Consider the following 26,390-nt stretch of genomic DNA (forward strand, 5'->3'; position numbering starts at 1 on the left):
TATTATTAACAGCTCACAGCTGTTTCGTTAGCCGCTACATCCCCCCGATCAGCAACAAGCAGTGCTTTGGACGCAGCGTATCTTTGCTGCGTCCAAAACACTGTGTTCTAATGCCGCACTTTTGTGGTCGGTACATGTGACACTTCAGTCGGTCAAAATCTGAAGCAAAGACTAGCATGTCCGCTACAGAAATTGACATGCTGCGTGTGAGTTTGGGTACGTGGCCACAATCAGGAGCCTCTGCAGGTTTGACGCTGCGTGTTTATACAGTGTCAAACCCGCAGAGTTCAGATGTTACATATGGATGGATTTCTAGAAATCCCATGTCCACTATGGGTGCATCAGAGGCTGCGAATCACACGTGGACACTGACATGCGGCGCGTCTTTCAGGACCGCAGCATGTCAAATTCTTTTGCGGAGTCACTAGTCTCCGCAACAGAAATTTGACCACTAGAAAGTATTGAATGCGATAAATTTGCATGGTTCAGTGAACACATGCAATTTTACCTGCGTTCAATAGAAGGCAACGTTTTGGACGCAGCAAAAGTATGCGTCCAAAGTGCTGCTACGGCGTGGGCTCCCGCTTCATTTATATAACCAGCAGAGGGAAAGCCTACCACTGGGGTCTGATATTAGTAGCCAGGGAAGGGGCCATTAGCCAACAATGTTCTCTGGCTATTAATATCAGCCCACAGCTGTTTGTTTAGCCTTTACTGGCTAGATTACAGGGGGACCCCAGAAATAAAATTGACGTAGGGTCCCCCTATAAAATCTAACCAGAAAAGGCTAAACAGACAGCTGCGGGCTGATTTTAATAGCCAGGGAAGGGGCCATGGATACTAGCCCCGTCCGCGGCTAAAAATATCACCCCTCAGCAGTCCCCGAAATGGCGCATTCATAAGATGCGCCAAATCTGGCGCTTAGCCTCCACTCTTCCCACGGCCCTGTAGCGGGGGAGAGTGGGGTAATGGGGTTGGGGTTCACGTCAGCCTTGTATTGGCGGCTGACGTGAAGCGCAGGTTAGTAATGGGGGGCGTGTATAAGACGCCTCCATTACTAACCGCGTAAAGTTTACGACGCTTTTTCAATAAAAGACACGGCCAGAATAAAGTATTTTAATGAATTAAAATACACACGGTTTTAACAATTTTTTTTATTATATGCTCAGTCCCCCAAAGCCTTCGTCTCCTGAAAAAAAATTACAATAAAAAACAACCATATCCCTCACCTGTCCACCGTCACGACATAGTCCATTGGATTGTACCTCGGGTCACTTCTACAGCAGTGACATCAGCAATCACTGATGTCACTGCTGTAGAAGACAGCAATGTACACTGACAGGGGTATAAAATCACTCCAGTCAGTGTACATGCTGCTGCAGGAGTGAGGTCACATTTATCAGCTGATCAGCCCCGGTGACCTCAGCATCAGTACTGGTTGGGACATTCTTGAGAATGTTCCCACGCAGCGCAGTTGGCGTAAAATGAAGTCACGTGAGCTCTCAGCTGATCTTCAGCTGAGAGCTCACGTGACCGCAGGTCCTGGCAGCGCAGCGATGTACACTGCGAAGATCGAGGACGCTCCCGGCAGTGCACCGCTGGCCGCCGGGCTGATGACATCGCGAGGACCAGGAGGACACCAGGGGGCACCGGACAGGTGAGCATAGTGTTTTGTTTTTTTTACCACAGACTACTACTCCCCTCAGCCGCGCCGCTCTCGCTGTTATCAGCAGGAGTAGCAGTCGGATGAGGGGAGTAATAGTCCTCCCCAGGTACCACTCACAGCATTTATGGAGGAAAATTGCTCTGTAAGGGCTGCAAAGTTGTGAGTTATGCTGTCCTGTGACCCGGCTGAATATTATTATTTTTTGTATGTGGTGGAAGGGGGGCTTAGGACTTCTGCTATGGGCAGTGGCGTACCGCCAATGGTGGCAGGCCACGCAACTGCTATGGGGCCCATGAGTCGGGGGGGGGGCGCCCGAAGCAGCGGGGAAACGAGGAGGATAGGTGAGTATTGTATTTACCGTATATACTCGAGTATAAGCCAAGTTTTTCAGCACATTTTTTGTGCTGAAAAAGCCCCCATCGGCTTATACTCGGGTATATACAGTACTCGAGTATATAAAAATTCCGTTAGTGGATAGTGGGGGTGGGGAGGTGTTTTGCGGCGGAGGAGCGGGGCGCACGCAGTAGCCGGCTGCAGCAGCTACCACGTGTGCCCGCTGATAAAGAGCAATGAATATTCACCCTTCTCCACTCCCATTCTCTTTAGTAGTGGGCACAGAGGAGCGCTGAGCCACAGCTCCTGCTGACAGTACCCGCTACTAAAGAGAATGCATATTCACTCTTCTCCACGCCCATAGTCCAGATGTGGAGAGGAGTGAATATGCCGGCAGCTCACATCAGCGTCTGAGAGCGCATGGCTGTGATGCTATGCGCTGCTCAGATGCTGACATGAGCTGCTGCAGCTGAAAAGGACGCAGCGCTGGAGCAGAGGTGAGGAAGGAAGGTGAGTATTCATGTTTATTTTTTTATGTGTGCAGTGATGGGGCCATGCATACCAGGATTGGGGAATGACAGGTGTCATGCATACCAGGATTGGGAAATGACGGGTGTCATGCATACCAGGATTGGGGAATGACGGGTGTCATGCATACCAGGATTGGGGAATGATGGGTGTCATGCATACCAGGATTGGGGAATGACGGGTGTCATGCATACCAGGATTGGGGATGATGGGGCCATGAATACCAGGATTGGGGGATGAGGGGGCCATACATACCAGGATTGGGGGATGAGGGGGGGCATGCATACCAGGATTGGGGGATGAGGGGGGGCATGCATACCAGTTTCGGGGATGAGGGGGCCATGCATACCAAGATTGGAGATGAGGGGGCAATGCATACCAGGATTGGTGATGAAGGGTGCCATACGTACCAGGATTGGGGGATGAGGAGTCCCATACATACCAAGATTGATGATGAGGGTGCCATACCAGGATGGGGAAATTTATCAGTAGCTGCTGCACTTCCCACCCTAGGCTTATACTCGAGTCAATAAGTTTTCCCAGTTTTTTTGTGGTAAAATTAGGTACCTCGGCTTATACTCGGGTCGGCTTATTTAAAATATACGGTATTTTAAAATCAGTGAGTACGTGGTGCCCATAATACTGCAGGACTGTGTGGTGCATTATACTATATGGGGGCAGCATTTTACCCTATGGGGTGTGTAATATACTGTATGGAGGACTATGGGGAGGGAGTGCATTATATTCTATTGAGGACTATGGGGAGTGCATTATATTCTATTGAGGACTATGGGGAGTGCATTATATTCTATGGAGGACTATGGGGAGTGCATTATATTCTATGCAGGACTATGGGGAGTGCATTATATTCTATCGAGGATTATGGGGAGTGAATTATATTCTATCGAGGAATATGGGGAGTGCATTATATTCTATTGAGGACTATGGGGAGTGCATTATATTCTATGGAGGACTATGGGGAGTGCATTATACTGTATGGAGGATTATGGGGAGTGCATTATACTGTATGGAGGACTATGGAGAGTGCATTATATTCTATGGAGGACAATGGGGAGCGCATTATACTGTACGGAGGACTATGGGGTGCATTATACTATATGGAGGACTATGGGGAGTGCATTATACTGTATGGCGGATTATGGAGAGTGCATTATACTGTACGGAGGATTATGGGGAGTGCATTATACTGTATGGAGGACTATGGAGAGTGCATTATATTCTATGGAGGACTATGGGGAGAGTAATATACTGTACGGAGGACTATGGGGAGTGCATTATACTGTACAGAGGACGATGAGGAGTGCATTATACTGTACGGAGGACTATGGGGAGTGCATTATACTGTACAGAGGACGATGGGGAGTGCATTATACTGTACGGAGGATTATGGGGAGTGCATTATACGGTATGGAGGACTATGGGGAGTGCATTATACTGTATGGCGGACTACGGGGAGTGCATTATATTCTATGGACGACCATGGGAAGTTCATTATACTATACGGAGAATTATGGGGGGCGCATTATACTATATGGAGGATTATGAGTGGCGTATTATACTATATGGAGGATTATGGGGGGCACATTATACTATATGGAGGTTTATGGGGGGCACATTATACTATATGGAGGTTTATGGGGGGGCGCATTATACTATATGGACGATTATGGGGGGGCGCATTATACTATATGGAGGATTATGGGTGGCGTATTAGGCTGTGTGCCCACTATGCGTTTTTCAAGCGTTTTTGATGCGGAATTTGTGCACAGAAACGCTTTAAAAAAGCTTGGTAATATGTGCCCCATGATCCCCAATGAAAATCTGCATGTTCTGTGCCCATGCTGCGGAATTTTCTGCAGCGGATTTTCCTTGCGGAAAAATCCGCAGCATGTCCATTATTTGTGCGTTTCTGCATGCGGATTTGAGGTCCTAATGCACTTGAAAGGCTATGTGCCCACGATGCAGAAATGCTGCATATTTTTTCCGCTTCTCCCTGGCAGGAAAAACGCATGTGGTTTTTACATGCGTTTTTCCCGCCAGGTAGAAGCATTTGTCAAGCGTTTTTGCATGCATTTCTGCATGTGGGTTATCAAGCGCTTTCCAAGCGATTTTAGCATCACTTGGAAAAGTGCTTGACAACTTGTTCACACGTTATAAATCCATGCAACCGGCATGGATTTATAGCAGTGTGACCAAGTTAGTTAAAAAAAAAAAAGAACAAGAATGGTAAAAAATAAAGATTACACTCACCTTCCGATGTCCTCCCGGTGTTTTCTCTGCTGCGTCCGGTGTCTTGGGCGGCTCGCGGTGGTGTGAAGGACCTGCGATGACGTCATTGAGTCATGTGACAGGTCACATGACTCAATGATGTCATGGCAGGTCCTTCACAACACCGCGACCCACACAGCAGACCAGACGGAGGGGAGAAAACACCGGGAGGACATCGGAAGGTGAGCATAATCTTTATTTTAAACTCCTTTTTTTACTGGTTTTATGGTACCCGAGTCTGGAGGAGAATCTCCTCTCCTCCAGACCTGGGTACCATCCGCACATTGAACCGTGTGATATCTGCATGTACAGATGCAGTGATGCGGATGTCACGCGGTCCAATGCAAATCAATGGCGGCGATTACGCTGCGTGTCCGCAAAATTAATGGACGTGCTGCTGATTTTTCCGCAATGATAATCCGCAGGGGAAATTTCCGCAGCATGTGCATAGCACATGCAGATTATCATTGGGGACCATGGCAGGCCTTCTACCAAGCGTTGTTTAAGCGTTTTCGCTGCGGAAATTCCGCGGCAAAAACACTTGAAAAACGCATAGTGTGCACGCAGCCAAAAATGCAAGTCAAATTCGCATGTAAAAACGTGTCAAAAACGCATGTAAAATCTGCAAGCGTTTTTGACTGCCAAGAACATGCAGAAATGCTGCAGAAATTTTCTGCTTCATTTCTGCATCGTGGGCACATAGCCTTATGCTATATGGAAGGCTATGTGGGGGGCCATTATTACTGTATAAAAGCAATTATACAGTGTGAAGGTTTGTGTGGGGTCATTATACTGTATGGAGGGCTGTGTGTGAGTCACAGTTGGGGGATCATACCGTGTTGGGGTCACCATACTTTGCCTTGGGAGTTGAAGTGGGGTACAGTAGGGTCATTATACTGTGCATGTGGAGACTAATGTGGAGGAATGCACCATGGGGGTATCATACTATGTTTGGGGCCACTTTTATTGGCATAATACTTTATGGGGCAATGAAAGAGGAATCTAGGACTTCAGCAGGAGGATAATTACTATGTAAAGGCTGGAAAGTTGTGACACAGACAAATATTTATTTATTTTTTGTGGGGGTAGGGAGGGGCCAAATTAGAGCTTCTGCTATGGGGCCCCATGATTTCTATGTACGCCCATTGGTTATAACTCCACTCATCTATGAAATTGAACACTTGGCCGAAAGGTCATCGTGTGGTCTGATCCTACAGTCATCAAGCTGAATGATCAGCGGTCACCATCATCGGCGGAGGAGCAGGAGACAACCGTCACTGCTTGTAGCGGGTGAATGCCTGCAGGTATAGCTGTGAGCCGGAACGTTGTGTGCGATCTCTGTTCCCGCCCGGTGAGATTCGAAACATTCCAGATAAACACAACGCTATTGGCGGAGACGCAGCGTTGTTCTGTTACTGAGCAACCAGCTGCTGTTCCCGGATGTACCCTGCAGTTTTCGCCTGACAGGTACCGGAAGTAGAACGACATGGAGCTCGGGTGCTCAAGCTGTGGAAGCGGTGGTGCCGGAACAGTGTGCAGGTGAGAGGGGGAGTGAGCGAGACTGTGCTGCGGCAAGTACAGGTGCTAATACTGCAGCAGGACTCCGCTCAGTCTACATGATGGCATCGTCTGCTGCATACATGAACTGCGGTGTATGGTGTCAGTCACTGGTCACAGGATATCACTGTCAGTATGCAGAAGTGCAGGACCCGGTAATGTAGGGCTGCAGCTCCTGCCCCCTGTGTGGGCACTGGGTGTGACCGCCATTACTCTGCCCCCTGTGTGGGCGCTGGGTGTGATCCCCTGTGTGGGCACTGGGTGTGATCACCATTACTCTGCCCCCTGTGTGGGCACTGGGTGTGATCACCATTACTCTGCCCCCTATGTGGGCACTGGGTGTGATCGCCATTACTCTGCCCCCTATGTGGGCGCTGGCTGTGATCGCCATTTCTCTGTCCCCTGTGTTTGCGCTGGCTGTGATCCCCTGTGTGGGCGCTGGCTGTGATCGCCATTTCTCTGTTCCCTGTGTGGGCGCTGGCTGTGATTGCCATTTCTCTGTCCCCTGTGTGGGCGCTGGCTGTGATCGCCATTTCTCTGTCCCCTGTGTGGGGCGCTGGCTGTGATCGCCATTTCTCTGTCCCCTGTGTGGGCCGCTGGGTGTGATCGCCATTTCTCTGTCCCCTGTGTGGGCCGCTGGGTGTGATCGCCATTTCTCTGTCCCCTGTGTGGGCCGCTGGGTGTGATTGCCATTTCTCTGTCCCCTGTGTGGGCCGCTGGGTGTGATCGCCATTACTCTGCCCCCTGTGTGGGCACTGGGTGTGATCGCCATTACTCTGCCCCCTGTGTTTGCGCTGGCTGTGATCGCCATTTCTCTGTTCCCTGTGTGGGCGCTGGCTGTGATCGCCATTTCTCTGTTCCCTGTGTGGGCGCTGGCTGTGATCGCCATTTCTCTGTCCCCTGTGTGGGCGCTGGCTGTGATCGCCATTTCTCTGTCCCCTGTGTGGGCCGCTGGCTGTGATCGCCATTTCTCTGTCCCCTGTGTGGGCCGCTGGGTGTGATCGCCATTACTCTGCCCCCTGTGTGGGCGCTGGGTGTGATTGCCATTTCTCTGTTCCCTGTGTGGGCGCTGGGTGTGATCCCCATTACTCTGCCCCCTGTGTGGGCGCTGGGTATGATCCCCATTACTCTGCCTCTTGTGTGGGTGCTGCGTGTGATCGCTATTACTCTGCCTGTTGTGTGCTGTGCGATCACTGTGGTCACTGGGTGTGATCCTTGCATTTTCACGGATAGCACTTGTTCTTTTTCCTCAGACCAAGCGGTCCATGGAAAAAATAAGAAACGTGTCCAATTTTGATTCGAGGGTCTGATCAAAAACGACAATTCAAGTCAATGGGTTTCTGAAAAAATCTGACTGCACTCGGATGACATCCGAGTTAGGTTTGATTTTCACGGACTGTCAGAATGGAGGAGAAGAAACTAGTTTTTCATTTCTTCACATACAAGGAAAGCTGATGACTCTGATCAGAATAATCGGTCAGTTTTTCTCATACGTGGAAAATGTGAATGAGGCCTTACTCTGCCTGGTGTCTGAGCGATCTCAGGGTAGCGGTCATTATTATCTGACAACTAAAAACAACTGGTTAATGATGCTAACGTTATATACACATACTAGGATAATGACATTCCCAAAGGCCGTCCGATGTCTGCACCTTATTTCACGGTTCACCTTGTCCCAGTAACACCGGATCTAACGTTCTGACATGTTACTATGACATGTCAGCAGTTTTCTGAAATGACAGTTACACTTTACCAACACTTAGCTGGTTCTGATTATTGGAGAGGCCTTTTGCAGTAAGGTCATTGGCCTTTTTTTTTTTTTTTTTTTCTACCATAAGGAAGTCAAGTCATTATTATATGTAATAAAATTCTGTTTACTATAAATAACTAAAACTTAAATGTTTTTAACTACTCTGCTATTGGTGAGCTAAACCTCAGGATAGGTCAGCTATCTGATTAATCTGATATTAATATCAGATCAGAGGTGTGTAGGGAGCAGAATACCACCGATCTGTACACGGTATAGTGGACTCTGTCGGACACTGCAGATCAGCCCACATCAGTGTGACAGCGGCATTGTTCTCCTCCGTACTCTGTCTACATGTGGTGGGGGTGCAGGTGGTAAGACCCCCTCCAATTGGATATTGATGACCTATTTTAAGGGGATTGTCCACCACTGTATAACCCCTGCTCAATTACCTCAGGACCTGATTTAAAATAAAGCCAATAAATACTTCTTGCAGCAGCTCACTTCATCACTATTCCCAGTGAGTGACCTGATTGATTGATTAACGCATCAGTATTCCATCAGAGATGGCTTCTGCTCTGGTGAAATAGTAAAGGCTGGAGCCAACTGGTAGGCGCTGATTGGCTGCAGCAATGTCACATGACCTGCTGGGAATAGCATCGCTGGAATGGCTATGCTGTGGGAGGCGAGTATTCATTGCTTTTATCCTAAATGGGGCCCTGCGGTGATTAAGCAGTTTTTTCCTTTCTAAGGACAGAGAGGACTGACCCTTTAACTTACTGCATGTAGTGGCTTTGTGGTTTTATATGGTCGCAAAGTCCTTGGTGACCTCAAGTATTGCTCTGGTTTACAGTAGGGGGGATAATATAGTTTATATATCCATCGTTGTGCTTTGTCTTTCAGATGTCTCTATCCTTACTGTCCATTGCCATGAAGCTTAGAGTAATTTCCTGAGCAATCACCGGCACAATGAGTAGCATCACTCAGCTCTTTGGTGACCTGTGCGAGTCGCACTTGACAGGATTCCCATGGAAAACTGGTCTCGGTATTAGGAGCCAGAGCAAGAAGAAAACCAAGCAACGGTTTAGGCGGTTGGCCTACGACGCTCTCTTTATCCACCTGTACCAAGAAGAGACTCTTAAGCTGCAGTCGAAAAGCTCCAAATTGCCTGTGAAGAATAAAATGTTAATGCTGTCCTTTAATTTGCGCATTGGTGGCATGACTTCAGAGGCAGAACGTCTAGAGGAACTGCTGGAACAAGTGGAAAAGTCTAGTCCTGAACATTTCTCCAACCTGTGTGCAGTACTAGAGCTCTTAGTGGACCTCGCAGGAACTGGTCCGCCACGGGTTCTTCCACCAAAACGAGACCTCTTTCGGAACAACAAATATGTGGACACAAAGCCTCAGTATCAGGGCTATGACTATTATGACGTGAGTGTGTTTGAGGCTGACATTGGGACATTCTTGGCTTACCAAGAGTGTGACATAAGCAGCTCCATCAAGAATACCCTTCAGATCATGGAGGCTGCGCCAGGCACTGGTCTTCCCGCCATAGGCCTATTTTCCCAGAACTTTTCAACTGCTGACAAGTTTGAGAAAGAAACTCGTGTTTCGTTGTTCGGAGCCCTTGCTCACACTCGAACAAATGATATGGACATTAAATTGGATCTGCCTCCAGTACCAGACAGCGCCGACCTGTCAGGATTGGCCATAAAAGTATGTATTTGTGTGTGCATCCTGCTGTTCCCATGGTCAATAATTAGAAATAAAAAGTCAGGATTGATAAATTAATAAGGGAGATGTTGCCAGCACACCAAACTCCATTACTAAAAATAGTGATACTGAAGAGGTTGTCCTTTTATTACTTTTTGATGTGTTCATAACAGGATTATAAGAAATCTACTAATATACAATGTATGAAAATATATTTTCTGAGGTGCCACGACCTTGTGCTTTCAGCTATGGATTTGGGTTTAGCAGCTATCGCTTCCAGCCTGTGCTCAAGAGGCAAATGTCATGTGTCGGCACATCAGCAAACCTGTGTGTGAAGGGAATGGTTGACTGTTCATTTTAACAGCTAAACAGCCCCCTTCTGTCTCTAGAACAATTATAGAGAAAGGGGCTGGCTAAGCTAATTTTTTCACACACATCCTAGTGTCTTATTATGTTCTAGAACTTTATTATGAACAGATCTTCTAAGTATTTTTTTTGTGGAATACCCAGTCTAAAGGGAATCTGTCAGCAGGTTTTTGCTACCTCATGTGAAAGCTTCCTGATGTAGGGAAAGAGAAGGTGATTACAATTGTGTCACTTAGTTTACTGGGTACAGCCATTGTGACACAATCAGAGTTTTTAGCAGAGGTGAGAAAGCTGCCCCCACCCCCACACCAGGCTCTGTATGTACATTGTCTATAGACAGTGAGCTTCTTATCAGAGAAGGGGGCGTGTCGGACCAGGGCTAGCCTGGTCTATGGTCCGAGCATTGATTATCTCCTGGTGATAAAACCTTCATTGTATGGAAACAGCACACAGCCTAATAAGTGACACATCCCTGAAATCAGTGTCTCTGCCCCTACATCATGCTGTCCTCGGATTACATAGTAAAAGCCTGCTGACGGATTCCCTTTAATATGTGGGGATTTTCTCTGCATTACCATGTAAGGCACAAGCCTGGCTGCCATAAGCGCTTCTACCATCTTAGGCCTAATGAAGAGACCCGTATTAACAATTTATTTTCTGCATGAACTTCCATTTGGATGAGTTTAAGGGAATTGTTTCTATCACGAAGTCTGGGCACAGTAGGGCTCTGAACTTACAGTTGGGATTAGTTTAGGAGCTTTGGCCCTCGTAGATACGGCTGGGGTTCGGATTAAAAAAAATAACTGCAACAATTGTTCCTATGATTGAGGCCCCTTAAAGAGCCATGTAGGCATGATTTAATTTCCAAAGACATTCATCTTTCTACCCTGCTCTACAACATGAAATCTGTGTTTTTTTTGCTGCATTTTCCTTATCTGTGATGTCCCAATGTTCTTGCCTCTAGGTCCCGCAGAGTATTGATCAGTCTGAAGATGAAGGCTTCCAGTCTGCATCAAATATGACTCCTGATTCTCAGTCAGAGCCAAGTATGACACCTGAAATTGACCTGTGGGAGGCCATCCTCACATACGGTCCAAGTAAACGCCGCTGTTGGGAAAGAATAGGATTGTAAGCTGTTCATGTTTTCAGAGCTTTTTGTTTCTCATCTAGGTTTCTAAAACGCCACCCAGAATTCAATAGCTTTCTCTTCTACATCAGATTTCACGGTTTGCTACCTAGGGGTGTGTCCCTACACATCGTGCCACTGTCCAATCAGTGCTGGCCGTGCCAGACTATGGGACCCACCCTTTTGACAAGGAGAATTGTAACATCCAGTTATTAATGTTTTTACAATTTTCTAGTTGGAATAAGGGGCGTTATAAATGGAAATGCCCAAGAATTGTTATTTTAATGGGATTGGCCACTACATTTTTATCGATGGCCTATCCTTATGATTAGCCATCAGAATCTAATCGATGGTGGAGAGACTTTAACCGTTATCAGCGCCGGCCGGAAGTTCTCAGATGCTGTCTGAACTCAGCAGCTCCACCATTTCTATGGTCACACCACCATCGATCAGACTCTGATGGCCTATCATAAGGATAATACATCTATTTAAAAAATAGTAGTGGCCATCCTCCCTAATGACAAACACAATGAGTCACTAAAATAATCACGTTAGGAGAGGTGACAGTTCTTCTTTAGTGATACTTACTTCCAATCTTCCCTTTATCTTGCCCTTCAAATGTTGTAATAAACTCTATGCGGCATTACAATAGAATAATGCACAGACATGCAATTTATGCTTCAGTCCTCCAGGTAAGAGAGAAGACCCCTACCTCACGGAAGCAGGCCGAGAAGCTTTTGACAAGATGTATAAAATTTATGAGGGGAATCTACAAATGCTCAGCAATACAATTTTGCAATCTCCAGTATATGTGATGCTTAAGGAATCGGAGCTGGTCAAGGATGTGCTGAATGTTCTCATTGGAGTTGTGTCTGCGACATTCTCCTTCAACCAGGTAGATCAGTGCTTCTATTAGCATGTAGGCATGTTACTACTGCTGCTTTCTGGCAGGTCCAGTCCTCAGTCTGCAAGGAAACGTGCTACAATTAGTCTTATAGAATGGAAAAATCCATGATTATGATAAAAGGCTTTTTCTGAGCTCAGCTGTATTAGACTGCAAGATTTAAGGTACATGCAATCCCTTACCAAAATTGGTGCAGTTTTCCAGCATATGTTCTTTTTGTTTGCAGTCTACTCAGACCTTCATGGTTAAGCAGGGCATCTATATCTCTGGGACGTCCCCTGAAAACATGGGCAACCTGTTGGCACAAGTGGGAGACTATGGCACTTACTATACCAGACTGAGCAATTTCTCTCTGCAAAGGGGTCTTGATTCCTTCCAAAATAAAGGCCTTGTGTTTCAGGTAATAGTCACTTTCAGGTATTTCTGGCTACCAGACTTTTAAGAGCTGCATATGTCCTATTGAAAAAGTTTTATTAAAACTAAAGAAGCATTTCAGCAATTTTTATTTCATCCCACCTCAGTTACATCTGGACATATTCCCCTCTCTTTTACAGTAAGTTGGGTCATTGTATCTCCAGTCTAACACTAGTCCAGTACATGTGCTAATGTGTAGACAGGATGTCAGTCTCTGACTTCTTGTAAACTACAGGATGACATTAGCATCTGATATTCCTCCAGGCAGCTCTCCTCCTCCCCCTCTGCAGTATACATCACATAGGATACACAGAGTATACTGTATATACATCACATAGGAGACATGAGACTGCTATATATATGTATATATATATCTCTCTCTCTATCTCTATCATCATATAGGATACACTCACTGAGACTGTGGTATATACATCCTATAGCATTCATTGAAACTGCTGTATACATCATATAGGATACACTGTAACTGCTGAATATTCATCACATAGGAGAGCACAGAGACTGCCTCGTACATCACGTAGAATATGACTCTCCTGTGTGCATCATGTAGGATTCACGGAGACTGGTGTATTGATCACAAAGGATTCACTGAGACTGCTGTGTACATCACATAGGCTTCACTGAGACTGCTGTATACATTGCATACATTAAATGGGATTCACTAAGGCATTGCTGTTTACATCACATAGGATTTAATCAGTCTGCTATATACATCACGGGACAGTAGTTTCATGTCCCTGATCTATCACTGACTGCTATTAGATGGGGGCAATAACAATATGATGAAACTCTGGCATCATGGAAAATGTAGTCACAATTAGGTGGAACTATATCAGAGGGGAAGAAGGAACCAAGATGGCAGATAACAGACATGCCACATAGACTAAAATAGATATACACAAGAGACTCTACATTATTCTTTAATAGCAGAATATTCTTCATTATATAAGCAAAAAAAGCTATAGCTGGAGCTCTTTTTTTTAGCTTAATCATCAAGTGATGCAAAGCTTAGCCACTCAGAGATACTTTTTGTTTTACCATCTTTTAAGTTAATTTATGAATCTATTAAGATTATATTGTCTCTTTCATTTTACAGGCTTTTAAAAGTGGCCTTAGAAAATATTTGCAGTATTACCGGGCATGTGTTTTGTCAACCCCAAGTACGCTGTCTCTCCTTACCATCAGCTTCCTTTTCAGAAAACTTGGACGCCAGCTAAGGTGATTATTGATTTGTTTAATAAATCTACAGAAGGACTGATCAAAGTATTCCATTCACATGAGTTATTGTAGCACAGAGGTTTAGGAGAACCATTTTCATGGTTTTTAAAGAGGATTATGAGGAATAAAGAAAAATATAGCACAATAGGGAAATAATCATTGTAGATTGAAATGGCCGACGTTATAATTTTGTCAGGCTCCTGTCCTAGAATTTTAACATTGTAAGTACTTGTGAGCCTATGCAGTAGGAAGCTCTGCTGCTGTTACCTGCAGATAGCTTGAGAGCATGTGGTATAGGTTATCTGCAGGTCGCAGGAGCCACTCAGCATTCAGAAAGTCAAGGCGGACCGCTTTTTTTTACCTCAGACCCCTGGCATCAGAAGTATTAAAAAAAAAAAAAAAAATATATATATATATATATATATATATATATATATATATATATATATATATATATATATATATCTTGGACAGCAGTGTGAGCAGCCTCCTTGTACCTCAGCACCCCTGGTATCTCCAGTATTCGCTTAGAAAGACATGGAGGACAGCAGTGAACAGCTTCTTCTTAACTTAGCATCCCTGGCATCTCCAGTTTTAGATTAGTAACACAGAGAGGACAGCAATTTGAGCAGCTTTTTCTTACCACAGCACCCCTGGTATCTTCAATATTAGATCAGAAAAACAGGATGTAGAGCAGTGTAAGCAAGCTCTTCTTACTTTGCCTACTTTATCTGTGGTATTAGATCAGAAAGACAGGCTGGACAGCAGTGTGAGTGGCCTATTCTCACCTCAGCACCCTTGGTATCTCCAGTATTAGACCAGAAAGACAGGGTGGACAGCAGTGTGAGTGGCCTATTCTCACCTCAGCACCCTTGGTATCTCCAGTATTAGACCAGAAAGACAGGGTGGACAGCAGTGTGGGTGGCCTATTCTCACCTCAGCACCCTTGGTATCTCCAGTATTAGACCAGAAAGACAGGGTGGACAGCAGTGTGAGTGGCCTATTCTCACCTCAGCACCCTTGGTATCTCCAGTATTAGACCAGAAAGACGGTGGACAGCAGTGTGAGTGGCCTATTCTCACCTCAGCACCCCTGGTATCTCCAGTATTAGACCAGAAAGACAGGGTGGACAGCAGTGTGAGTGGCCTATTCTCACCTCAGCACCCTTGGTATCTCCAGTATTAGACCAGAAAGACAGGGTGGACAGCAGTGTGAGTGGCCTATTCTCACCTCAGCACCCTTGGTATCTCCAGTATTAGACCAGAAAGACAGGGTGGACAGCAGTGTGAGTGGCCTATTCTCAGACCAGAAAGACAGGGTGGACAGCAGTGTGAGTGGCCTATTCTCAGACCAGAAAGACAGGGTGGACAGCAGTGTGAGTGGCCTATTCTCACCTCAGCACCCTTGGTATCTCCAGTATTAGACCAGAAAGACAGGGTGGACAGCAGTGTGAGTGGCCTATTCTCACCTCAGCACCCTTGGTATCTCCAGTATTAGACCAGAAAGACAGGGTGGACAGCAGTGTGAGTGGCCTATTCTCAGACCAGAAAGACAGGGTGGACAGCAGTGTGAGTGGCCTATTCTCAGACCAGAAAGACAGGGTGGACAGCAGTGTGAGTGGCCTATTCTCACCTCAGCACCCTTGGTATCTCCAGTATTAGACAGTAAAAACAGGATGGACAGTGTGAGCAGCTTCTTCTTACTTCAGCACCTCTGGTATCTGTAGTATTCGATCAGAAAATCAGAAAGACAGCGGTGTTACTCTAGTATCTACAGTGTTAGATTAGAAAGACTTTGGACAGCAGTGCGAGTGGCTTCTTCTTGTCTCAGCAACTTTGGTATCTCCAGTATTAGATTAGAAAGACATGACGGAGTACACCTCAGCACCCTGATATCCCCAGGATTAGATCAGACAGACAAAGTGGACTAATCCTAAAGAACCCCTTTTATATTTTCTATTTTTTTTTTTATTTACGATAGAGATCAAAATGCGCACCAGACAGGTTACAACAATACGATAAACTGTAGAAGCCTATAAACGGACTATGTAGTGATCAGCACTCCTAACAAAAAATATAAATCTTATACTGAACAAGGAGTATAACAGCCATAATCAATAAAATAATGCTTTTATTAGGTTACATCTAATACAAAACATAAAAAGTGTAAAAGGAGATGCTAATACAGAGGTGAACAGCACACTGAGCACATATTGAAGGAGTAGATGAACAACTGCCATAGTTATACACTGATGCTTAGCACAAATAAGTATTGAGATTGCATGACAAATAGTTTATACTCCTTGTTTTTTCCGAATGGTATATGTAGTCTCGCTCAAATATGAGACTGATCGACTCAAGGACCAAAACCTGTGTGGAAGTTGCACATAAATATGTGAAATATTAGTATAATCAAAGTGAGATGATGATGTTGTATACTCAGTGATTAAGATACAGATGGCACAAACATGACGGTTTGAGAAAAATCAATATACACAGAAAGGTCTGACATGATAGCTAAACACATGTCTCCAGTGTGTATCTAGGGAATCAGTGTGCATACTGTATACGCATAGTATTCAAAGTCAAATGATATGAATTCCGGTATTAATAATGGGTGTAAATACCGAAAATGCACACAGAATCCTCCAACTGTGGGTATGTATTTCCATAGAATTGGAATGGAGATGAAGGCAGTCATTTCTGGTCTCTGACATTTTATATACACTTTTTATTTGTTATATGGTCAACCAATTGTGTGTTTTATATCTTCACAGGTATTTAGCAGAACTTTGCTGCATAGGATCAGTGGGCCCAGGATCCACTAGGGGGAGCAGCGCTTCCTTTCCTGCAGTGAGTCACCAAGTTCTTCTTTTAGTTACTGTTTTTTCTCTATCGCTTCATTGGGGGACACAGGAGACCATGGGGTCTATGCTGCTGCCACTAGGCAAAAAAAAAACAAAAAAAACTTCTCCTCAACAAGGGTACACCCACCAACTGGCATGAAACTAATCAGTTTTAGCTTACTTTCAATAGGCAGCAGACACTGAGTGAGGCAGCGTGATCAGAATCTGTTGCCAACCTAACCAAGGTTTCCCAGACCCTGGTCTCGGTCATTGAGCGTCTGCCTAACACAGCAGCTAACGCTGGGGCCCCGATTGTTCCCCGGGGCGGACATCAATCACCCTTTTATTTCCTCCATCATGGCACATCGTGCCTAAGATCCAAGAAGCAATCTTATTCCTCCTCCTCTGGGTTTCCCTCACCCCCTCTACCCTCAAGGATGGCTTCCGCCTCCCTCTCCTCCCTCGGGCCCCATACATCTCAGGGTCCGACCTCCACTCCGAGTCGGATTTGGACATTGATTCTGATCAAGCGTCCAAGTTGCGGGACATGATGGATCTCGCTATCAATCAGACCCTCAACGTCAAGGAACAGGACTCTCCTACCACGGAGCTAACTATCATTCAAGAAGGTAAAACTCACTCCCTGGGTATTTTCAAACCATAAGGAGTTTGATGACATTTTCTCGCAGGAGTTAAGAGCACCCGTAAAAACATTTTCAAAGATGATGATGTATAGATATCTTGTATCCCTTTCCTCCTAACCTGCTCAAAACTTGGGCTGAGTCTCCCGTCTCACGGCTGTCCTCAAATATGATCTTTTCGGATGACGCCTCCCTCAAAGACCCTACCAACAGACATATTGAATTGCTGGCCAAGTCTGCCTTCGAGGCTGTGGGAGTATTGCTCTGTCCCACCTTCGCCTCCACCTGGGTCTCTAAATCCGTCTCCCCTTTTTCACCACGGTGGTTCTTCCTCCTGCTTCACTGGCATATCGTGATTATGGACGTCAGCCTTCTCGGCTGGGGTGCAGTATTTCACTAGTTCATGGGCCAGGGCCACTGGAGTGCTCGAGAGTCCTCACTCCCCATCAATATCTTGAAGCTCAGGGCCATCTATCTCTCGCTCTGTCCGGCACTGACAGGACCTCCTAGTGGGCCACCCAGTGCGAATTCAGTTCGACAATGGCACAGCTGTTGCATACATCAATCACCAGGGTGGAACTTGAAGCAGATCCATCAGGTCAGAAGTCTCTCGAATCCTGGCATGGCCGAAAGGAGGGTCCTCACGATATCGGCAGCTCACATTCCTAAAGTGGACAACTGGGCTTCCGAATTCCCAAGTTGATAGGGCCTCTCCACAAGCGAGTGGTCCATGAACCCATCTGTTTTCAGTCAGATCTGTCAAAGGTGTGGTACATCCGACGACGACCTAATGGCATCCAGGATGAACAACAAAGTTATTCTCTTTGTGTCCAGGTCTCACAACCCCCTCGTGCACTTGTTCTCCCTTGGTTGCAGTTCCACCTTCTGTATCTCTTTCCACCTATGCCGCTGATTCCCAGGCTCATCAAGAAGATCAAGGCAGAGGGAATACCAATCATCCTCATGGCTCCTGACTGACCCAGAAGAGCTTGGTACGCAGAAGTGGTCAACCTCATTGCAAACGTCCTGTGGAAGCTTCTGGATCATCCAGACCTCCTTTCCCAGGGATCCCTCTTTCACCAGAATTTACAGTCTCTCAATTTAACGCATGGCTGTTGAAGCCTCAGTCCTGAAAGACACAGGCTTCTCTGATCAGGTTATGCAAACCATGATCAAAGCGAGGAAGCCCTCGCCCTCTCCCTCTCGCTTGTACCATTGCTTCTGGAAGGCCTTCTTCGCTGTTGCAAAGCCAACCAGGTAGCCCCCATGTCCTTCTCTCTTCCTTCCCTCTTTTCCCTTCCCAAAGACAGTCAGGTCTCGAGTCTGGTCTGTGATTCAGCACCCTAAAAGCTCAGGTCTCTGCCCTTTCAATCCTGTTTCAGAGAAATCTAGTTTCCCACTCCCAAGTCAGGACTTTATTTCAGAGAGTTACTCACTCCATTCCTTCCTGTGGACCCCTGGGACCTCAACCTGATCCTGAACGATCTTCAGGGTTTCCCCTTTGAGCCCATTCAGGACGTTTCTCTCTCCTGGCTTTCCTGGAAGGTTGCCGTCCTTGTGGCGATCAAGGGTTGCTGTGTCCAGTTCCCTCTTTTTCCCGAAGGTGGTTTCTACCTTCCACTTTAACGAGGACATCGTTCTTCCATCTTTCTCTCCTTCTTCAACTTGCCTTCAGGAGCAGTCTCTCCACAACTTGGATCTTGTCAAAGCTCTACGTCTCTACTTTCTAGACCAGCATCGTTCAGACTCTCAGACTTTGTTTTTGATTTCTGAGGGGCACTGCAGAGGTCTTCTGGCCTTCAAGGCCACAATTCCCCTTTGGTTCCACTCTGCCATCCTAGAAACTTATCTGGCACAAGATAGATGGGCCCGACTGGGGTCAAGGCTTAATCCACACGTTCAGTGGTGGCTTCCTGTGCCATTCGTCATCAGGCCTCTGCGTCACAGCTCTGCAAAGCAGTTACATCGTCTTCCGTGCATACCTTCTCAAAGTTCTGCATAGTTGCATACCTATGCCTCAGCTGATGCGAGCTTAGGTAGGAAGGTTTTGCTCGCTGCAGTCGCCTGGGCTTAGACCTGTTCTGAGCGTTTCTACCGTTCTTCTTTCTCACCCTTGGAACTGCTTTAGGAAGTCCCATGGTCTCCTGTGTCCCCCCAATGAAGTGATAGAGAACATAGGATTTGGGGTACTCACCGTAAAATCTCTTTCTCAGAGCCTTCATTGGGGGACACAGCACCCACCCTTGTTGTGCCTATGTTGGGCTTGTTCTAGTAATTGTTTTTTGTTGCTTCTCCTACTACTTTCTCACTAAACTGATTAGCTTCATGCCAGTTGGTGGGTGTATGCTGCTGAGGAGGAACTAACTTTTCTCCAATCCCCTCCTCGACCGCACCACCTGAAGGTTGCCTCCCCATCCTAATTAGGGACAGGAAACACAAGAGGTTAAATATCCCCTCCCCTATACTATCCCCAGTATTTTCCTGTCCCTATGGGATGAAGAGGTTCCTAGGGTAGCTGTGGCCGGAGAGCAGTGACCTAATAACATACCTGAGCCGGGCTGCTGGGATCGAGCGCCTCTGGCCTTCCTCCCCTGTTAGCTCCCGTTCCCTCTGGAGCGGGACCTCCCCACTCTCCTGCGCCTTTGGGTAAAGCTGAGTGGGTGGTGGGCTGGGGGTCTCCTGTAGCTCCCCAGCCTGTGGATTGTCCTCCGACCTCCATGGCAGATTCGGCCGGCAACGTAACTTCCGGTTTGCGTTCCACAGTGTAACGTGTGGGTCCGCAGCGGGAAATTTGAAACCGCGGGTTTTCCCTAAAATGGAGGAAAACTTCCACCTGATTGGTGGGAGTCAGCGCTGGATCTCGGTTCCTTTTATAAGAGGCCCAGATGAGAAGACACTGATAAGGTAGGACAGAAAATGTCTGTATCTATGGGAGGTGTTGTCTCAAAGCCTGTAACTGCAGAGCCCGGCGCAAACCCAGCCCCAGTAAGTACTCCTGGGATAGGCTATTCCCCACTCTCTTGAGCAGGATCTGAAAAGTTTAAAAACATCTTCCCTTCTAATTTTAAGGAGACACGGATCCTGCACCGAAAGTGGTTGAAAGTACTACAATACACAAATGTGCCATTTGTAGAAAAAAGCTTACCTCAGGCCATAGGAAACCCCTGTGCCAGAGATGTACGGAGAATATTGTGAAAGGGGAACAGCCGTCCCTTATGGAAGAAGTTAGGGGAATGGACCGGCAGGAAATACAGTCCTCACTAGCTTCCTTCTCACAGTCCTTCTAGCAAGCAAGGGCTGAGGGTCCTCTCCTGGCTAAAAAGAGGAAGTATCCAGTCAGGGATACTTCAGACTCTGAGGAAAATATTTCTATGGAAGAGCTTGAAGAGGGTGACCTGAGTGCAGATCAGGGAAGTGAGGAGGACAAAATTTTTCATCAGAAAATATGGAAGAGTTGTTATTGCAAATGAGGGATACTATGCAGGAGGAGGAAGAGAAGAAAACCTGTACAATCCAGGATGAGATGTTTGGGGGCTTCAAGTCGAAGAAAAAGCTAGTGTTCCCGGTGTACAACAATATCTGTAGTCTCCTCATGGATGAATGGGAGTTTCTGGGAAAAAGGTTAAATATTGCTTGAGAAATGAAAGAGAGATTCCCGCTAGATGAGAGTATGACTAAAGCATGGTCAGAGATTCCAAAAGTAGATGTTCAAGTTGTGAGGGTGGCGAAAAAGACGACCCTTCCATTTGAAGATTCCTCCCAACTAATGGATAACAATGGAGAGGAAGATGGACATCCTGTTGAGGAAGACATGGGAAACATCTGCGGCTTCCCTGAGGACAAATATCGCCTCGACTTGTGTAGCACGATCCATGTTCCTTTGGTTACAGCAATTAGAGGATCATCTCTGGAAAGGTACTCCTAAAGAGGACCTTCTTGCATCTCTTCCCCTACTGCAGAAAGCCACAGAATTCTTAGCGGATGCCTCTGCAGAGTCTGTTTGATTTGCAGCAAGATCGGCAGTACTATCCAATTCCATGAGAAGGGCTTTATGGCTGAAGATGTGGAGCGGAGATAATGTGTCAAAAATCAAAGCTTTGTTCCATCCCGTTTAAAGGAGAATATATGTTTGGTTCGGCCTTGGATGAGCTATTAGAAAAACCTTCGGGCAAGAAAAAAATCTTTACCAGAGCCAAAAGTTCCAAAAAACTTTAGGAAGAGGCCATTTCTTCCATCTCAGCAACAGCAACCATTTCACTATAGAAGCAAAGGAAAATCTGGTCGCTGGTCTTACCCCAAAGGTGGAAGAGGGAAGAATATTTTTCAAAACTTAAGACCAGACAGACAATGACGTCAGGAAGGTAGGAGGCAGGATTGCAAGTTTCCTTCCACAGTGGTGGCTAATATCAACAGACAGAAAGATACTGGAGATAGTGGAAACAGGAGTCAAAATCGACTTCGCTGCTAACCCGCCAAGAAGAGTAGAGATAACAACCTTGTCTTCCTCAAGATTGCAGAAAGTCCTAATATCAGGTCTTCAGGATTTACAAAATGCAGGAGTAATATCAACAGTTCCTGGCAGAGAACAAGGAAAAGGTCACTATTCTCGAATATTCTTGTTAAAAAAAGGCATCAGGTGCCTACAGGATAATTCTCAATCTGAAAAGTCTCAACCAATATGTAAAATACAGAAGGTTCAAGATGGAATCTTTAAAGTCCACAATTCCACTGATTGGGAAAGATTTTGTGATGGCAACAATAGTACGCCTCTTGCAGGTCTATCATGTGCCAATTCATCCTTCTTACAGGAAGTTCCTCAGATTTGCTGCAAGTCAAAATCAAAGAATACATCATTTTCAGTTCAACATTCTTCCCTTCGGGATTTCGTCGGCTCTCCGCTTGTTCACGAAGCTCATGGTAGAAGTGGTGGCCTTTGTAAGAAGACGGGATATCAGTATCGTTCCGTATTTGGACGATTTTTTTTATTAATGGCTCCCTCAGTCCCAATATCGAAGGAGCACCTCCAGATGACTCTTCATACTCTGGAATCATTGGGATGGCTGATAAATCGCGACAAGTCAGATCTACTTCCCACCACCAAGAAGACCTTTTTGGGGATTCTTCTAGATTCCCAGCAGCAGGCCTCATTTTTGCCAAGGCAAAAGCAAATTCAGCTGAGGTCAAAAGTCCGTGCACTAATGAACCAGAACAAGGTCTCAATAAGATTCGCCATGTCCGTCCTGGGGACCATGACTTCCTCTATTCAAGTGGTACCTTGGGCTCAAGCACATACAAGGGTTCTCCAGAGCTTCATCCTTTCCCACTGGGAGAGATCTCTAAGTTCCCTCACCAGCAGGATTCATCTACCAGAGCAGGTGAAAGTATCTTTAAGATGGTAGCTTTGTCCGAGAAATCTGGAAAAGGGAACAGTATGGTTTCAGCATCCGTTTGTGTCAGTCAAGACAGACGCCAGCAGGAGGGGATCGGGAGCCTTAGTCTCCCAGGTGGCCTTTCAGGGAATTTGGTCGCAAGAAATTGCGGATCAGTCCTCGAACTTAAGAGAATTGAACGGTAGCCCACCTGAGACATCAGGGAAGCACAAGGAACAGAAATCTGCAGTTAATCTCAGCAAGGATCTTTCGCTGGGCAGAGCTTCATCTCCTATCCCTGTTGTCTCTGCACCTGAAGGGCTCCGACAATTATCAGGCAGATTTATTAAGCAGAAGGGACATTCATCCGGGGGAATGGAGTCTGAACTGGAAGATATTCCACATGGTTGTACAGAAATGGGGAAATCCAGAAGTGGATCTGTTCGCAAACCATGAGAATGCGAAAGTAAAAACCTTTTTCTCCCTGGACCCCAAGGATCCGGCAGCGGGCGGGGATAGACGCGTTTTGCTCATCCTTGGAATGTCAGTCTCGTATATGTGTTTCCCCCAATTCCGTTGTTACCAAGGACTTTACAAAAAATCAGGGCCGAAAGGGTAAAAACAATCCTCATAGCTCCGATGTGGCCCAAAAGGGCATGGTTTGGAATATTGAACAGTTTGAAGGTGGCAGAGCCGTTGATTCTTCCTCAGATACATGATCTTTTGCATCAGGGTCTGATCTACCATCCGACCCCTCAGAATCTCTTCTTAGCAGCCTGGCTTCTGAAGGCACCATCCTGAAAGCCAGAGGCTTTTCAGAGGAGGTGATCCATATACCGCAGAAAAGCAGGAAGCAGGTCACGAACTCCATTTATGGAAAGATCTGGAAGACTTTCAAGCTGTGGTATGACCCTCATACACTAGATCCCTTTCAGCCGAATATATCTAAGATTCTGGATTTTTTGCAAAACGGTCTGTCTAAAGGATTAAGACCAAGCACTCTTAAGGTCCAGATCTCGGCCCCAACCTCCTATTTTGATACTGACTTGGCCCAAAACAGATGGAGGAGATTCATGACGGCTGCATCACGAATGAACCCGACGAGAGCAAGAAAGGTTCCGCCTTGGGATCTCAATACGGTTCTTAAAGGCCTTGCCATGCAACCTTTCAAGCCAGTATCTGAATCTCAAATCTCATGGAAAGCAGCATTGTTGATAGCCCTGACTACAGCTAGGAGAGTGGGGGAAATTCAAGCACTTTCCATCAGAGAGCCTTAGGCTATGTGCCCACGTTGCATTTATGAAGCAGAAAATTTCTGCTGCATAAATGCAAGTCCTCTCCCGGAAAAACGCATGCGGAATTCCGCACGCGTTTATCGCGCTTTTTTCGCGCGTTTATCACGCGTTTTCCACATGCGGAATTGCCTTGCGTTTTTTATGCATTGAACAAAGGCAATTCTGCTTGCGGAAACGCAAAATTAAATGACATGCTGCGGATTTTTGAACGCAGCATAAACGCTGCGGAAAAATCCGCAGCATGTGCATAGAACTTGCGGAATCCCATTGGGGACCATGGGGTGCGTGTTACCAAGCGTTTTTCAAGCGTTTACGCTGCGGAAATTCCGCATCAAAAACGCTTGAAAAATGCTACGTGGGCACACAGCCTTAGGCTATGTGCCCACGATGCAGAAATGCTGCATATTTTTTCCACTTCGCCCTGGCAGGAAAAACGCATGCGGATTTTACATGCGTTTTTCCTGCCAGGTAGAAGCGTTTGTCAAGCGTTTTTACATGCATTTCTGCATGCGGGTTATCAAGCGCTTTTCCAAGCGATTTTTAGCATCACTTGGAAAAGTGCTTGACAACTTTGTCACACTATATAAATCCATGCAACCAGCATGGATTTATATAGTGTGACCAAGTAATAGTTTAAAAAAAAAAAAGAAAAGAATAAGAATGGTAAAAAATAAAGATTATACTTACCTTCCGATGGCCCCCGGTGTTTTCTCCGCTGCGTCCGGTCTGTTGTATCGGTCGTAGTGGTGTGAAAGGACCTGCCATGACGTCATTTAGTCATGTGACTGGTCACGCGACCGCTGACGTCAGCGGTCTCGTGACCAGTCACATGACTAAATGACGACATGGCTGGTCCTTTCACACCACCGCCACCCATACAACAGACCGGACGCATCGCTGAGGAGACCGGGGGCCATCAGAAGGTAAGTATAATCTTTATTTTTTATTTTAAATTCTTTTTTTTTTTAACAGGTTCTATGGTACCTGGGTCTGGAGAAGAGTCTCCTCTTCTCCAAACCCGGGTACCATCCGCACATTGAACCGTATGATATCCTCATGGGCACACGTGCTCACACGGATAATATGCGGTTCAATGCAAGTCAATGGCGGCAATTACGCTGCGTGTCCGCAAAATTAATGGACATAGTGTGTATTTTTCCACATTGATAATCCGCAGCGGAAATTTCCGCAGCATATGCACAGCACATGCGGATTATCATTGGGGACCAAGGGGCACGTAATACCAAGCGTTTTTTAAGCGTTTTCGCTGCGGAAATTCCACGGCAAAAACGCTTGGAAAACGCATAGTGGGCACGCAGCCTTACTTTCGTGTTTTGGAAGACAGAATCATCCTCCAGTTGGAGCCTTCATTTTCTTCCCAAAGTCTCATCTGAATTCCATATGTCTCAGCCTATAATCCTTCCATCCTTTTGTCAGAATCCATCAAAAGCAGGGAAGAGGAGTTCCACTTGCTGGATGTTAGAAGGACTATCATCTTCTACTTAAGTCAGACTGAGTCCTGGAGACAGAATCAGAGCCTATTTCAGCAATATGGAGGCCCCAATAAAGGGAAGAAAATCTCCAAAAACATGCTGGCAAATTGGATTAAAAAGCGATTTGTGAGGCATACAAAAATCAAGATTTACTTCCTTCAGAATCCTTGAAAGCTCATTCTACTAGAGCTATGTCGGTCTCCTGGGCTGAAAAGGCTGGCTCATCCGTCGAGCAGATTTGCAGGACGGCTACATGGTCATCCGTCCATACCTTTGCTAAACATTATAGATTGGATGTAATGTCAAATAGAGACCTAGCATTTGGAAGGAAAGTCCTTCAGGCGGTTGTCCCTCCCTAAAATTCATTCTTTGGTATTACTCCAGGTGTGCTGTCGTGGAGGGGATTGGAGAAAATAGAATTAGTCTTACCCCTAATTTGGTTTCTAAGACCCTCCACGACAGCACAGGTAATTCCCGCCCTTTCTTGATTTATGAGAAAAACTCCTTAGTGTTAATAAAATATTATTGAAGCATTCATCTTGTGTGGTCCTTTGAAAACACCGGGGATGGTAGCGGGGAGGGGCTATTTAACCTCTTGTGTTTCCTGTCCCTAATTAGGATGGGGAGGCTACCTCCAGGTGATGCTGTCGTGGAGGGTCTTAGAAACCGAATTACCGGTAAGACTAATTCTATTTTTTTGCCTAATGTCAGCCTCATAGTGGCAGCAGCCCCCCATGGTCTCCTGTGTCCTCCAATGAAGGCTCTGAGAAAGAGATTATACGGTGAGTGCACAAAATCCTCTTTTATATGTCTTTTTTATTAATACAGATTCTGTGATTTTTTTTGAGACTTTTTCATGTCATTTGGT

The 26,390-nt window shown here is 46.0% G+C and overlaps 1 protein-coding gene across 2 annotated transcripts in view; it reads left to right on the forward strand.

The window, feature by feature from the left end:
* Window positions 1-6,227: 6,227 nt before the first annotated feature.
* The window catches only part of TUBGCP6 (tubulin gamma complex component 6), a 63,567-nt gene continuing 43,404 nt past the window's right edge, over window positions 6,228-26,390 (forward strand). For both annotated transcript variants that reach the window (XM_073652105.1, XM_073652106.1), the window contains exons 1-7: window positions 6,228-6,355; window positions 9,024-9,836; window positions 11,164-11,327; window positions 12,010-12,220; window positions 12,456-12,629; window positions 13,758-13,879; window positions 16,656-16,731. In XM_073652105.1, the coding sequence (XP_073508206.1) occupies window positions 9,090-9,836; window positions 11,164-11,327; window positions 12,010-12,220; window positions 12,456-12,629; window positions 13,758-13,879; window positions 16,656-16,731 (1,494 nt within the window). In that variant the 5' untranslated portion in view covers window positions 6,228-6,355; window positions 9,024-9,089. The remainder of the gene's footprint in view (window positions 6,356-9,023; window positions 9,837-11,163; window positions 11,328-12,009; window positions 12,221-12,455; window positions 12,630-13,757; window positions 13,880-16,655; window positions 16,732-26,390) is intronic.

Source organism: Phyllobates terribilis, unplaced genomic scaffold (genome assembly GCF_046119375.1).
Source record: "Phyllobates terribilis strain yellow unplaced genomic scaffold, ASM4611937v1 Scaffold_11__3_contigs__length_659146591, whole genome shotgun sequence".
Classification (NCBI taxonomy): Eukaryota; Metazoa; Chordata; class Amphibia; order Anura; family Dendrobatidae; genus Phyllobates; species Phyllobates terribilis.